The sequence below is a fragment of the Oryzias melastigma genome, linkage group LG12 (genome assembly GCF_002922805.2).
Source record: "Oryzias melastigma strain HK-1 linkage group LG12, ASM292280v2, whole genome shotgun sequence".
Lineage (NCBI taxonomy): Eukaryota > Metazoa > Chordata > Actinopteri > Beloniformes > Adrianichthyidae > Oryzias > Oryzias melastigma.
In genome coordinates, this window is record NC_050523.1 from 3,575,673 (window position 1) to 3,590,475 (window position 14,803).

The window sequence follows — 14,803 nt, forward strand, 5'->3', positions numbered from 1 at the left end:
ATATAAAAAAAATGTTAATATTAAAAATGTTTTTTTTTTAAGTTTTTTTTAATAAATGCGTTTATTATATTTTACCACATAAATAGAAAAATATGTAATAAGCAATAAAAAGAGTTGAAATGAATAGAATCCAGCATTTATTATGGAAAAAAATACTTGGATCTGAGCCTTCCATACACAATCTGATTACTGAATTTTGAAAAAGTTGCATAATAACTGAACATCAGTTAAATTACATGTTTTTAATTACAGATTTACAAAAAAGCATCATCTGCACATGACTGAACTCTGCTCGTCTTCCCTTGTGCAGCATCATTTCCACTAAGCATGAGAGTTCTATGTGATTTCACAGATTACTTTTCAAGTGAAACAGGGGTAAAAAGTTGACCTGTAAACTTTAAAATCCATTTATTAATTTATGAAAAACACATTTCTCCTTCAACATTTTAAGACGTTGGAACAGGCGGAACATAAGCTGCCTGTGACACACTATGAAAAGACTTTAATGGCATTTTTCTACCACACGGCACCTTACGTTTTGTGAGGTCACAATAGGAAAAATAAAAAACTGGCCCCATAACTGCCCACAGTAAAGTATGAGTACTGCATGGTCATGCCTCCAGTCCAGACTTCATTATTTATGCTTTAGCCTTTGCTTTTTTCTGCAGCCGGGTCCTCGTGGACTCGGTGAGGACCAGAGGTTCCTGGATGACGGTAGCCGGGTACTTTTTACCCAGCAGCTCCACCTCCACCGTCTGACCCACAGAGTTCAGCTCCAGGGGCAGGTATCCGAAAGCCAGGCTCTGCTGGCTGCTGTAGCTGTATGCTCCCGACGTTGTGTTGCCGACCACCTGAGGAAAAAACCTATGAGCCAGAAAAAAAATACCCGGCAGTTTAAGCCAAACTTGTGAGCGTCATCTGCCGACCTTCCCGTTGTGCCAGATAGTCTCGTTGCCTTCAGGGTCGATGTCGTCTGTTTGGACGGACAGATAGGACAGCTTCCTCTTCAGCCCCTTGGCTTTGATTTCTTGAAGCACTTTTTTGCCGATGAAGTCGGCGGGCTGCTCGGAGACAAACGGCTTCAGGATTGTGTGCTCGAGTCCAGAGGAGGAGCTCCGATGGAACCACATTCACTTACCTTGTTTAGCTTGATGAAGTAATCCAGACCGGCCTCCAGAGGGTTGGTGTCACAGTTCATCTGCAAAGATCAGACAACTCTTACTCTTCTTTAATGTCTGTTGACTCAAATTACGTAGAACTGCAGCCTCCTTGATGTTGGTGGGACTCCAGAGAAACCAATATGTGCTTTGTGATGGTGATTTAGCAGCTGCTCTCTAAATTCTAAATTCGATGGATGGATTTGTCTCGTGTGTCTGAATCCGCCACAAATCTGTTCATTGTATGATGATCAGGCTTAAGTTTTCCTGAAATATCCAAGATTTGTCCAAGATATTCAACTGTTTCAGCAGCAGAGATCATTTTTCTTTTATAAATTGTTGATCTTAATAATGTGGAACATCCTTCTTTAATAGTTTTTTCTTTAATTAAACTGATCTTGAAAACTAATAATCGATTGACGTCAGTAATTCAAAGAGTCCAGAGACACTAGATCATCTAAGAGTTTCATCGAAAAACAATTGTCTGTTTGACACATAAATACAAATTGGATCATTTTGAGTGCTCTGTAAGTTTTTCTTTTATTAGGAACACTGAAGACAAAAAGCATAATACAATAAATAGCTATTTACATTATGTGTATACAAAGTTTCGGGGCTAAAACTATGCAGATTTAGACTGTTCTAACCTTACATGCTGCAAAGTCGTTAATGAAAACATTATATTCACATGCATCATGTACCTCAGATAATGCTGATTATAGCCTGAGATGTTCTGAAATGTTACAATTAAACAAAATACTTTTAAAAGCACCCACAGAACCATATAAATGATCCAATTAAATCCAGACTTTCAAATGTCGCTGACATCATCAGCACACCCACATAATAATTAAGTCTTTGTAGTTTGGCAATTAACTATTAATGACACATTATCTGATGATAGATTATTTAGCGAACTTAGCTGTTTTATAGATAAAGCCACAATAACTCTTAACCGCCTTTAATCTGTTTGCGTCTCTTTTCACCTTTTCTGTTTTGCACAACTGACGTTTTGGTCTCCTAATAACCTGCTGGTGCGACCCCACCCATCAGAGGGCATCCTAGGCGGTCGCCTATATCAAAGACCAGCGCTGGCTTTGGTGTAATCTAATTCAGTTATTGAAACTTTAGTCATTATAAATATTCATCCTACCAGTTTAGATTAATGTAAACTTCTTAAGCCCTATAGTATTTTAGGTTTAATCAAAAAGTTATACATTTTTTAATATTTTAAAGAAATTTCTACTTTTTTTTTTTTTATTCAAGTCAGTTTTTTGTTATTCATTCATTAATCTTTTGATTTTAACTTTTCACAAAAACATGAATAAATTAAAGCATTTTGTGTGTCTTTCATACAAATGTGTGTGCGTGCGTACCTCGGCCCCCCAGCCTCTGAAGCCCTTCTCCAGTCTGAGTGAGGCCATGGCGTAGGTTCCAAAGTCATCGATCCCCTGATCCTTTCCCGCCTCCATCATGGCCTGATACACTGCCGCCATGTTCTCCTGCTCCATGTACAACTCCCAGCCAAGCTCACCTGAATAAACCAAGAAAATGCTCTTCATATGCTAACAATAGCTGTGTTTCCATTAGTATGTGCAAAACTTTTACAATTACACTGTTTCCATTAAATCCTAATAATGCAAATGAACTCAAACCAGTTCACATGATAAATCATTCAAAAACATGGATGTGAACAATACTTTGATTGACAGCGGATACCTTCAGATTTCTGTCACAGCACTAGCGCTCGTCATCATCTATCAAAGGAGACGTCGGCGTCTAATTCAGGCTGTGGAATGGCGAGCTACGTGAATGTGGCAACGGATGAAGGGATTTTGGGAAATGGTGGTTTTTCAGAGGAGCTGTCTTGTGGCGCCCGCTGTGTTGGTCACGTGACTCATTTAATTTAAAAAAAGGGTTTCCATTGCATTTTGCAAAATATGTCAATTTCAAAAGTGTAAATACTTTTTTTTGATAAATGCAAGTTTTTTTTTTCTCCAGACTGTCGCGTTTCCATTAGGCAAATTTATTATCCCATATCCAGTTACACAGTTACTGACTCCAGATGGGAGAATATGGAAACCCACGTCGTTCAAAATTTATATATTATAAAAAATAATTTAACAATGTTTGCTAACTTTAACTTTCTAAATCAAAATATGTGGTTTTAACACAAGAAATTGAACATACTGTATATTTATGTTTCATGTAGTCCCTTTAGTAACATTTCGATGTTTGTAAATTCATAATTTCTGAAATAGTTTGATAATTTTCAATTTTAACAAAAATGTCAAATTAATTATTTAATTAACTTAAAAATGTAGTTTTATATTATGAAACATGTTTATTTATTTGTTTTATTCAACCAGGAAAAAAAATCTCATTGAGATTAACTGAGTTCCTGGTCAGGAGGCAAATGTTACACTCACCCAAGACATTTTATATAGTTAAAATACATAACAAAAATTAAATAAATAAAATGAAACTAATTAATTAAGTAATTAGTTAAAAACAGCTACAGGTTGGTGATCTCATTTCCAGGTCCTTTATACTGACATCAAACTATCAAATGTGCAAAATATGTAAAATTGTGATTATAACATTTTTTTTCTGTTAATAAAAAAAAATCCACATTCTTGTATTTTAAATTTAATTCAAAATCCATTAAAGCTTCTATCATTGACCCATTTTCAGTAAGTAATTTTATTGTGTTTATTGATAATCATTTATGTATTAAGATATAAAAAAAGGGGGAACCAAACATAATTTAGGCACTCTCAAACCTCCATACAATGTAGGCTTTCTCTACATTTATCTTTTGGAGTCTTTGCCTTACATGAACTAAAGCTGTTTCAGAAAAAGACAAACTATTTGATCTCCCTCTCTCTCATCTTGATCTACACATGTACTCATAGTTGACTAAAGCTCTTAACTAAAGTTCTAGGGAACCCAAAATGACGGCAGTACCGGTGTAGGAGATCCTGATGGCCCGCATCGGAGCACCAGCCAACTGGATGGACTTGCACTGCAGAAACTTGAAGGCAGCGTCGCTTAAATCCTCGCTGGTCAGCTTTTGTAAAACGTTCCGGGAGTTTGGTCCAGCGATGCCGAGCACGCCGATCTCGTCCGTGACGTTGCTGATCTCCACGTCGTATCCGCGCTCTGCTTCTGCTTCAATCCACCTGGAGTTCAAACCCACAGAGCAGAAAGTTCAGAACTCCAATTCATCCCTTTCTGAATCAGCTGTGACAGCTAGAGGGCGCCACTGAAACGAAAAGCTGCTTCTGGTCTTTTTCAGGCTTTGATGGGGGTGTAGTGAAGTCAGTGGGATGGAAACGCTGCGTTCCAATTGGTGCAAATAGAGGGGTGTTGTGTCAACAGCTGCAGGCGGGTTTCAAGTTTCCACAGCGGAACAGACTCACTTATGCAGCGATACAGCTCTGGACTGCATGGTAGTGTCCAGAAAGCATACATCACCTTATAAGCATATACTGTATAATAAAGTAAGAATACATGTTTGGTAAAAGTGTAAAGTTCCTGATAAATTGGTATTTGTGAGTTATAAAGGGGCCAATGCACAAATAAAAGCATTTATCTGTCTTTTTTTAAGGTTTTAAGGCAGGTTGGATGAGTCATCAGTCAACAGTTTGCATATTTTTTGGACGCTTACATTTTAGTAAATACCTAAAAATCTCACTCTGGTCATATTTTCATATAAATGTTCCAGATAATGCAATTTTTAGTAAAAAAAAACTGTCATTTTCAAGGGGATAGTTTCTGCAGAGCTGCTTTAGAGCAACCCCGCTCCTCTTCCCCTCCCCATTGCTGAGAGCTCTCTGTTTACACACTCTCCCACTACATTACAGCCCCTCACAACCAAAGCGAGAGTATTCTTTATGCCACAAATACAATTATTTCAAAACAGTCTGCTCCTGATTCATAGCAATTTGAATAAAGCAATACTCAGAAATGATGTTTTAAGCTTAATTTTCTTTATATATCCCACATCATAAGAAAAATGCAACAAAAACATGTTCAAAACCAGGCCTTGGTTGATGAAATTGATTAATTGATTTGAGCTTAACAGATTTATAATCGATTCATAAAAGATATAAATCAGTTTAGCACATAAAGCTAAAGTCCACTAGCTTGATGCTAACATTTAATAAAATTTCCCATAGGACGGCTAATGCTAACGCTCGGTCGACCTAAACATACATTTCTGACTAAATGAACATCTTTATAAACTCACAGACATGAATTTTCCAAACTCTTTTAAGGAATTATTTTTTTAAGTAACCATTTGTGGTCTAAAACATTGTTTTTGCTCATTATTTCTTCTTCTTCTATTTCTGTATTGCAGAAATGCTATTTTTAACTTAATTTTCTTTCTGTATGTCCTCCATCACCAGATAAATGACACAAAAGCATGTAAAAAACACAATTTTCATGTATCACCGGCAGCAGAATTTGACATATCAAATGTGACAAGAGATGGTGGAGGAGCAACACAGCAGCTAACAGAACTGATCCCGTTTGGGATTCCACTTTTGCTGTTTAAAATTACAAAAAAATCTTCCCAAAAGGTGAAACGTTTTTAAAATATTTAAAAAAAATAAAGACATGATGCTGGACTTTAGCATGTATTAGTCTGCAAGGAAACTGGAAAACCTTTGCAGAGTAACAACAACACGATGGAGACGCATCCAGGCAGTTATTCAAAGCCCCGTGGGAATAACTCATGAGTCAGACAGAAGCTGGACAAAAATAGATCCATGCTGAACAAAAGGAACACAAAGATTTGTCTGAATTATCCCCCAAACGTTTGTTCCCGTTACATCCGGAGAACATCTGAGGTGGTAGTGTGATGGTGTGGGTCTGATTCTACCAGAACATCTGTAATAGAATGTGTAAACATCCGTTCAAAACCTCAAGAGAAATGCAGCAGAAGTCTAACAAACAACAGCAAACCCACACTCTCCATTGATGCACTGATTGATGGTTTTTACATGTTGTGTTTGTTTTTTTAGAACATTTGAGGGTGTGGTTTCAGCTGAGCAGACAAACGTGATTCAGGTGGAAAAATACCGTCCGCCATCTCTGTTTATTCATTTTTGCTTTTTATCAGGAATATTATTGTAACAAAAACACCATTTATTATTTATAGGAACCTTATGTTTAGTCGAAATACACATAACTATTCTACAAGCCACACGGAGGATGGTCATTTCACTTTACCAAAAGAAAAACTAATAACATCAAAAAGACTCTTCTGTACAGAAGCTATTTCAGTAAAAGAGCAAAGTTATTTTTAAATTATCACTAAAAACTTACTTATCTGAAATTATTGACAATTCGGATCAATGCCAAGAATTTTATTTATTTTTGCTTATTAGTACTTTATTTTGAATAATTATATATGTCAATACTTTTATGTATATCTCTAAATGTAAAAGGTTTGTAGAAATGTCTGGACCCCAGGAATAATAGTTCCAACTGTTTGGTTGGAACTAATGGGATCCGTAATAAATAAACAAACAAATAAATAAATACATTAAATAAGCACGTCAAATTTGCTGGTCCAAAAGCCCGTGTTCATGAACATGCCACTCATGTGGGAGGAGCTTCTGTCAAGTTTTCAGCCTCATCGCGCTTCTGAGGTCATGTCACACAGCTGTGTGGGAATATGTGCTAATTTGTGCATTTTACACGGAAGAAAATTGGTCATACGTGAATTTACGTGGAAAACGTGAGAGTATTTGTGGTCTTTATTATATTTTCATAGATGAATCACAAGTGAACCACGTTAAAACCACAGAAGAAGTACGAATAAACCTCGCTAAGAACAAATAAACACTCACGTCATTGAATTTCTTCACCTCGACGTCCAGATCTCTGAGCAGAAATCACGACAGCACCCGCCGCGGACCCTCATGATGCTTCGTTTTAATGAAACTGTTGCACCACTTCTAAGTCACGAGAAACCCGACGGGAGGACCAAGAGGGACCCCCCACCCCCCCGCCCCCTCGGTATCGACTGCTGGAGGGGTGAAAGATCAGCCGACTTATTTACCTGTCACGAAATATGCAAGAATTTGCGCTGTTTCTACGCAATTCATATGTTATTCATGCAGCAATGTTAACATTATATGCGCGCCGCACAGCCTTAAGCTTAATAGATCATAAAAATCTGCAATTTTTAATATTTGATGAGTCATTTAAGCATGACAAATAGGAAAATAGTTAAAAAAACTGAGGCTAGAAGAAAAAAAACTGGAATAATTCTGTACTTTTTCTGGGATTACAGACTAAATCGACCCAGTTTTATCAGATTCTTTCTGAACTTTTACTTTGAAAGGTCTAATAGTGCAGCAGTGGTCTGGAGGACTGTCCGGGTTGTACCCTCACCCATCAATAGCAGGGATAGGCTCCAGCAACCTCTGAACTGGAATCCTCAGGTTTAGAAAACGACTGGAGGTTGGCCTCATTATTTCAATGGAGACTTGAACCCGCCTCCCCGGCGGCGTCTCACCTGAGGTCGTGGAGCTCTGAGCCTGATCCCGTGATGAGCAGGAACTCTCCCGGAGTCAGCTGGGTGATGGTGACCTCGGCGTAGACTTTCCCAGAAGGGGTCAGCATGTGGCTGATGTTCGTCTGACCCACCTGAGAACACGGCCCCCACAGAGGGTTCAGCGGTCAGCGGCGGACTCCCACCGGCGGAATGAGCTTTGTTACACGAGCGCTGTACCTTCGGCATGGTGTTGGCGAACAGGCGGTCCAGCAGCTTGAGTGAGTCCTTCCCCTTCACCGTGAACTTACCAAAAGGTGTGAGGTCGATCACGCCCACTTTCTCCATCACCAGTTTGCACTCCCTGCCCACCGGTCCAAACCAGTTGGTGCGGCGGAAACTGGGTCTGAGAAGACACAAAGACATCTGTGTTTCACTGTCATGAGCTCCATTTTGATCTGCAGCCGCCTGACAAAAGACAAAACAACAAAAAATTTGGGAAAACTATGTGACAGTTTGAACGGCCAAGTGTGCAGCGTCTGCGGGCCAAGTGGAGCTGCCGTTGGGGTTTGTCAAAGATCCAAACTCAAATCAGTAACCGTACACGACCATGTGGACGCGTTGCAGCTGTTCTTCCTCTTCAATGAAACTCTTCAGTGGGTTTTTCTGCGACAACTTTAAGTCATTGGTAGTACAGTAGTTCCTCAGTAGAACACGGTTCACCGCTATTTCCCGGATTCTCTTTAGTGCAATTTTCTTTACTTTTTTTTTTTTACATTGTGTTCTTTGTCCTGATTGGCTGTTAATCTTGTCAATCGATCTCCTTCATGCCGTGTCTTTGGTCCAGAATGCGTCTAGTTTGTCACATTTACACAAGTTTTCAAATGTTTGTTTTCATTCTACAATCCTGGACTTATTTTTCAATGAAAGCTTAAACTTTAAGAGTTTAAACAAGACAGAAAAGAGTGTATAAATGTGTATAAAGTGTGATGAGGGGTTTTACAGCTTAAAACATCACTTTCATCTATAGATTTCATCTATAATAGGTTATTTTTGGAGTGTAACTCCTGCAATAAACTAGGGAATACTATATAAAAAGTGGAGGTCAACGGGAAATCTGAATGAAAACTGCAAGAAAAGTCTTAGCTGAAAATTCCCAAACTGGTCAGTTGATAAGTTTTGCTTTCACACTGCACTTTTGAGGGCAAAGTATCTGTATATATAAATGTTGCCTATTTGGGTGGTAATTTTGTCCAAAACCAGCAACAAATACAAAAAAAAATAAAATAGAGGACGAAAATCCTGCAAGAAGTAATAAAAGCTGCCTACATTTTCAGCTCTTAACTTTTTCAGAGTTCAGAGTTCTCGTTTTTTTATGGTTTCTTCTTAAAAATAAATAGTTTGATTTGATTTAAAAGAAAAAAAATCACCAAACTGGCATCAATTTCTCTATTTTATTCTCTTTTTTTGGACCACCGGATAGTCTGCCTGCATCCAAATTTCGGTGAACCACACCCAGATTATACTAAATTGATAATTGTAATGTTATTCATCTAGAATTTACTTATTTAAATGAACTATTACAACCATGAAACAAGTATCTGAGAGACCAATATTTTGGTCAGAACCAATCCTTATTGTGAAAAACACCCTAAACTGTTTTTGTTTTGTTTTGTTTAACAAAGGGAACGACTATAGCACTAGATCCTCAGGTATTTGCATTTTGGTGTATGAGTCCATCAGAATTCCTGTATCTTCTGGTAGGTGACCCAAATTCTGTCGCGTAAAAACGTCAGCGTCTAAAACTGATTGCAAAAAGGGCAAAAAATCTCAACCTTAACAGACTAAAGACTGTTGTTGAGGCAGAAATAAAGGAAAATGAAGAGTTTGTTCTTTGTTGAGAATCAGATTATACACTTTAAGGTTTAACACAGAATTCATTAACATTCTTGCACACCATCATGTGATACGAACCCTGAACTGATTTAAGAAGAGCTTTAGATACTTTCTTTAACTCTAGGACCAATTTGAGGAAAGGTTTGAGTTTGTAGCCTCACAAAAGCTGTAAAAGCTACTCAACCTCATTCCCAACTCGCCATATATGGACATGTGGTGGGGTCCACTACACGTCACTTTTGACATTTTGGGGGTCCCCAACTCTACGTTTTTTGATGTGCTGACGATTCGCGTTAAATCAGGGATCCCCAACCCTCAGGACAAAAACCAGTACAATAACAGAGTAATGTTACCCTAACCCGGTACTGGTCCAGTATCAGTACCGGTCAACGAGTAACGTCACCCTAACCCGGTAACGGTCCGGTATCAGAACCAGTCCGGTACTGCGACGCAGACCAGTACCATAACCCAGTAATGTTACCCTAACTGTGGACCAGTACCAAAACCGAGTAACGTTACCCTAACCCGGTAACGGTCCGGTATCAGAACCAGTCCGGTACTGCGACGCAGACTAGTACGATAACTCTGTAATGTTACCCTAACTGTGGACCAGTACCAAAACCGAGTAACGTCCTAACCCGGTACCGGTCCAGTACCAGAACCACTCTGGTACCGCAACGCAGACCAGTACCATAGTCGAAGAATGTTACCCTAACCTCAGACCAGTACCATAACCAAGTAACGTTACCCTAACCCGGTACTGGTCCAGTATCAGTATCAATCCGATACTGGGACGCGGACCAGTACCATAACTGAGTAACATTACCCTAACCCGGTGCCAGTTTTGCATCCCGGTACCGATACCATACTGGTACTGGTACCAGTCCACCTCCCGAGGGTTTTTTTTCCTTGTCAAGCAGCCCTCGGACCCGTACCGGTTTGCGTCCTGGAGGTTGGGGATCCCAGATTTATTAGGAACAGCCAACACGTCAAAAAACGAGTTGGGGACACCCAAAATGTCTGAAAGTGACGCATAGTGGACCCCAACCACATGTTCATACATGAGTTGGGAGTGAGAATCCGTTAGTAATAGGCACCCTCTTCCAAACAAGGTCTAGCTTTCTTTGAGGAAAATAATTTTTGTTTGGCATTACCTTCTAAAACAGACGGGCGAGTAAAGACGACGGATACTTCAGAATCCATACAACTATATCAAAGCTTATAAACATAGCAGGATATCTTCATACTTGTATCCAATGTCATCTCCAGGTTTGTAGAAATAATGAGGTTGTTCCCAGCCGGCATGGAAGCCCATGGACCCTTTGTCCTTCAGGAGTTCATAGACACCACTTCTTCTGGAGGTTGGCCGTCCAGCAAAACGTTCCTCTTTGGGGTAACCGACTTGAGAGGACAACACCATCAGGGTCAGGGGTTTTAGAGAATTTTGTCCAGTCCGCGGCTGAAACATCGGGATCGTGTGTTGTTCTTACCCACATTGTTGAATCCGTAAGATTCTCTCGCTTTGGCGCACATGAAGGGAACATCCGTCCACTTGCCATAGCGGTTGGGGTCGCACTCAATCAGGTCGTATGGAGGTTCTCCAGTCCTGATCCAGTCACTTAGAAACTTACCGATGCCACCAGCATGGATGACTCCATACCTGAAGACATAAATCCAATTATGAGCTCAAGAATCTAGATTCTATGGCAGGGATAGACAATTCCAAGCGTGTTTTCCAACATACCCTACTCTGGCATGTTATAATTGGTTGGACACACCTGAACTAGGTAATTAGTCATGATTAGGGCTTGGATATCTGGAAATCATGCATACAATAGCAGCCCTCGAGGCCTGGAGTTGCCTATTCCTGTTCTATGGTCTTTGATCCACACCTTTTACAGTATAACTCTTTTATTTTGAAAATACCATACCCAAAGCCAATAGCAGTCCAGTAGTTGCGGACCCCCTGGTGTGGTCCAACCATGGGCAGCAGGTCAGGGGTGTACGTTATCGGCCCAGAAACAACATTGATGATGTCGGCTTTCTTCAGCACCGGGACCATTTCCATGGCCATTTCAATGTGTTCCATTATCCTGTCAAGGTCCGACTCGAATAACTCTTTTCCAAAGCCTACAGCACACAAACACAATGCCAAAAACATCAACTTCAAACAATAAAAACACATCAAATTCTTTGCTGGTGCCACACAGACCTGGAGGCACACCGTCCCTGACCCAGGAGTCCTGTAGAACCATCTTCTCCATCTTCTCATACGGGCCGAATAGCAATCCATCTCTCTCCTGACGCAGATAGTAAGAGCCTTCCAGGTCTCTGATGACGGCCAGTTCTTTCTTCAGAGCTTTCACTTCTGGTACAGTCGCAGTCACGACATATTGGTGATGCACAGGGATGGTGGGATGATCAAACCCAATCATTTGTCCGACTTCCCGAGCCCAAAAACCTGGAAGAATGAGTTGGTAGTTTACAACCAAACAGGACAAACCGTAAGTGGTAGTTAACAAATGACATAAGTTGTTTTCATATTTTGAGGAAAATTCAGGAACTTTTTGTCTTTTTTTTTTGGTAAATGTAAAGCTTTAGATTATCTGCAAGATGAGTCAACAGTTAGGGTCCATTTCAAGGGCAGTTTTCAGCCCTCAGTTATCACCGTTTTCACCATGATTACTGAACCGACCTTGGAAAAAGTGCAGCACCTTTTCAGCACAATTTTTATTTAAGTATTGAATGAATTCTTCAAATACCAAAAATAATCCTGAAAAAGTCTTACAAAAGGGACTTAAGGGATTGACCCACAATAACAAAATTGCATAGTATATGACTGTATTTTAAAAAAAGATTTAAGAGACTGTATTTTTAAAAAGTATTTGTTAAGGAGAATGAGTATTCCTGTGGTTTTGGGGGTCCAGCAAGAAAACCAGTGGGACTTAGAATGAATTAATGATGAGATTAATAAATCCCTGACACAACTGACTCAAATATTAAATATTTAAAATTTTTTAGAATTAAAAAAAAACATAGTTTTGACCTGCTATTGTAAACAAAAGCCATCTGGTGGTTTCTTGGTTCACCGATTTTTGGCTTAAATACGGAAAACCAAGAGATTTGTTGTTGATTTACATTAGAATAACAGGATTTGACTTGTTCAACAAGGCAGAAACTGGAAAAAAATGTGAATCTGCTTTAATTAACTCTCATGTTGCATTTTTAAGAAAATACCAGACAATCTAGACACTCATAGAGCGACCAGACCTGCTTGTTTGAGGGCAGCCTTTCTACAAGAAAAGAAACTTAGATCCTCAATTCAACGCACAACTACAACAATCTTCCCCATAAGAAATCTTCAATCATATGAACACCTAAACGACTCCAGTTTTTCTCACAAGACATTTTCCCACATCATGTTCTGAACTTTTTGTATATACTTTCAGAGAACGTGTCATTAGGGATTTAGGTAAATGGTCTCTTTAGTTCCCTGATAGCTCATTTGCATTCAATCCGTAGGTGTGTTAGCGTTTTTAGGTGTATTCAACCCTCATCAGAGACCAGTCAAGCAGTGGACGGAGACACAAGAACATGTTAAAAACACCATTTTCATAACAGGTTCACCAGATAACATTAGAATACGTAAGTCTCTCTTGTTCCCATGACGATCTAGATTGAAGAGAGAGTGGTAATAATATTCTCATCTTCTCCTGCTCTAAATAAATTACTCAATTCCTCTAAATAAAAAGGGTTTTGGACATTTTATTCCTCTACGTACATAGAAAATTGCATAATTGGTTCCTGCGTGCGTGTCCTCAATGGGTTGTGTAACTGGCCAACAAAGAGGAGTTTATACATTCTCCAGAATACACAAAAGGCCGTCCTCATCATTAACCTAAAGAATTATTTTTATAGCACATGCAAACATTAGGAAATGAGCTACAATTTAACCAGCATGAAACCACAGACGCAACAATGCTTAGCACTCGTGAAGGTTTAAGGATCATTGAGACGCAAGAAATGCAACAATAGGGACACGAACCAAAGGAAGCTCAAGATAAACCACAACCACATGTCAGATCCCGCACAGCGTGGTTTGAAAATTACACCCACAAAAACAAAAAACGAAATATATATTTTGGATTTTGAGTTGGAGAGGATCGTTGGTGTGTCTTTTCTACAGTCCTTCACATCAGGATCGAATGAAAAACCTTCACATCTGTCCTTCTGTTTGCTCATTGTTCTCAGCACTCATTAAACTGTGTTAGTTTTTGTCATTTGGCTGCTTCTGTTTCCTCCAAAACCACTTTTTACGGCACATTTAACCTCAGCTCAGCAGCTGCTGGCCCGTTCTGTCAATATTTAATAACATTTATGAAATTAAATTAGTTGACTACGTCTTAGCCTTAATCGTGATCTATTTTGTGTAAAAGGATGTCACTAAACAATCAATCCTCCTTCCTGATAGAAAAAACTTATTTAAAACGGCAAGGAAGCTCAAATTTAGTGAATCCACGAGGACAGAACAAAGACAGAACCCGCTCAGAACTTTATAAGAACAGAAACTGGAGGTTAACCGAGAAAAATAACGTTTAATCCAAATGTGACTGACAAAAGGAAAAGTTTCAAACAAGCGGAACAGAAACAGATCAAAACCATAAAAACTGGTAAAAAGTATTGGAACTGTGTGCAATAAAAGAAAGAAAAAAGACAAAAAATTGTTATTAAACCTAAAAAAAATGTCTAAAAACACACCAGAACAAAGTCTTAAGGTAAGATATTTCCAAAAGTAAAGTATTTATAAATGTTTATATTTCAACTGACCCCATCGTAAAAAAAAAACCAAAAATATGCCATATTTAGAGAAAGTTATCTCTATGGTGCATTCAAAACCTCATAAAGTACAGGAAATTCAAAGTGTTTTACACATCATGTTTCTGAAATCTGGAGCATGTTTGTCTGCAACAGATTGTTTACCTTTTTTCCATTATTTAACCAGGGTAGTCCAGTTGAGATTAAAAATCTCTTTTTCACACAAAAAATGGCAACATGCGCATCAAGAAATGTATGAAAGTCTTTGAAGGTGAACTGAAACAGAAATAAACACCAATCTGACATTTGTGATCAGAGATAACTATAAATGCATTCTAAAATTCAGTCATTTCAGTGTGATTCCAAGAGAAAACTGTCTCTGTGTTTTACTTCTTCTTTTCCTTTCGGCTTTTCCCTTCAGGGGTCG

General features: G+C 38.9%; 1 protein-coding gene and 1 long non-coding RNA gene across 2 annotated transcripts in view; one reads left to right on the top strand and one right to left on the bottom strand.

Moving 5' to 3' along the window:
* LOC118599471 overlaps nt 1–14,803 on the top strand; it is a 73,972-nt gene that overhangs the window by 54,904 nt on the left and 4,265 nt on the right. The gene's annotated exons all lie outside the window — the stretch shown is intronic.
* Nucleotides 121–14,803, bottom strand: part of dmgdh (dimethylglycine dehydrogenase) — a 22,688-nt gene continuing 8,005 nt past the window's right edge. Inside the window, exons 6-16 of the mRNA XM_024298733.2 lie at nt 11,774–12,022; nt 11,493–11,691; nt 11,052–11,221; nt 10,809–10,962; nt 7,906–8,071; nt 7,690–7,820; nt 4,125–4,339; nt 2,534–2,691; nt 1,139–1,198; nt 927–1,061; nt 121–851 (exon numbers count right to left, since the gene is read on the bottom strand). Coding sequence (XP_024154501.1) covers nt 639–851; nt 927–1,061; nt 1,139–1,198; nt 2,534–2,691; nt 4,125–4,339; nt 7,690–7,820; nt 7,906–8,071; nt 10,809–10,962; nt 11,052–11,221; nt 11,493–11,691; nt 11,774–12,022 — 1,850 coding nt within the window. The 3' untranslated portion in view covers nt 121–638. The remainder of the gene's footprint in view (nt 852–926; nt 1,062–1,138; nt 1,199–2,533; nt 2,692–4,124; nt 4,340–7,689; nt 7,821–7,905; nt 8,072–10,808; nt 10,963–11,051; nt 11,222–11,492; nt 11,692–11,773; nt 12,023–14,803) is intronic.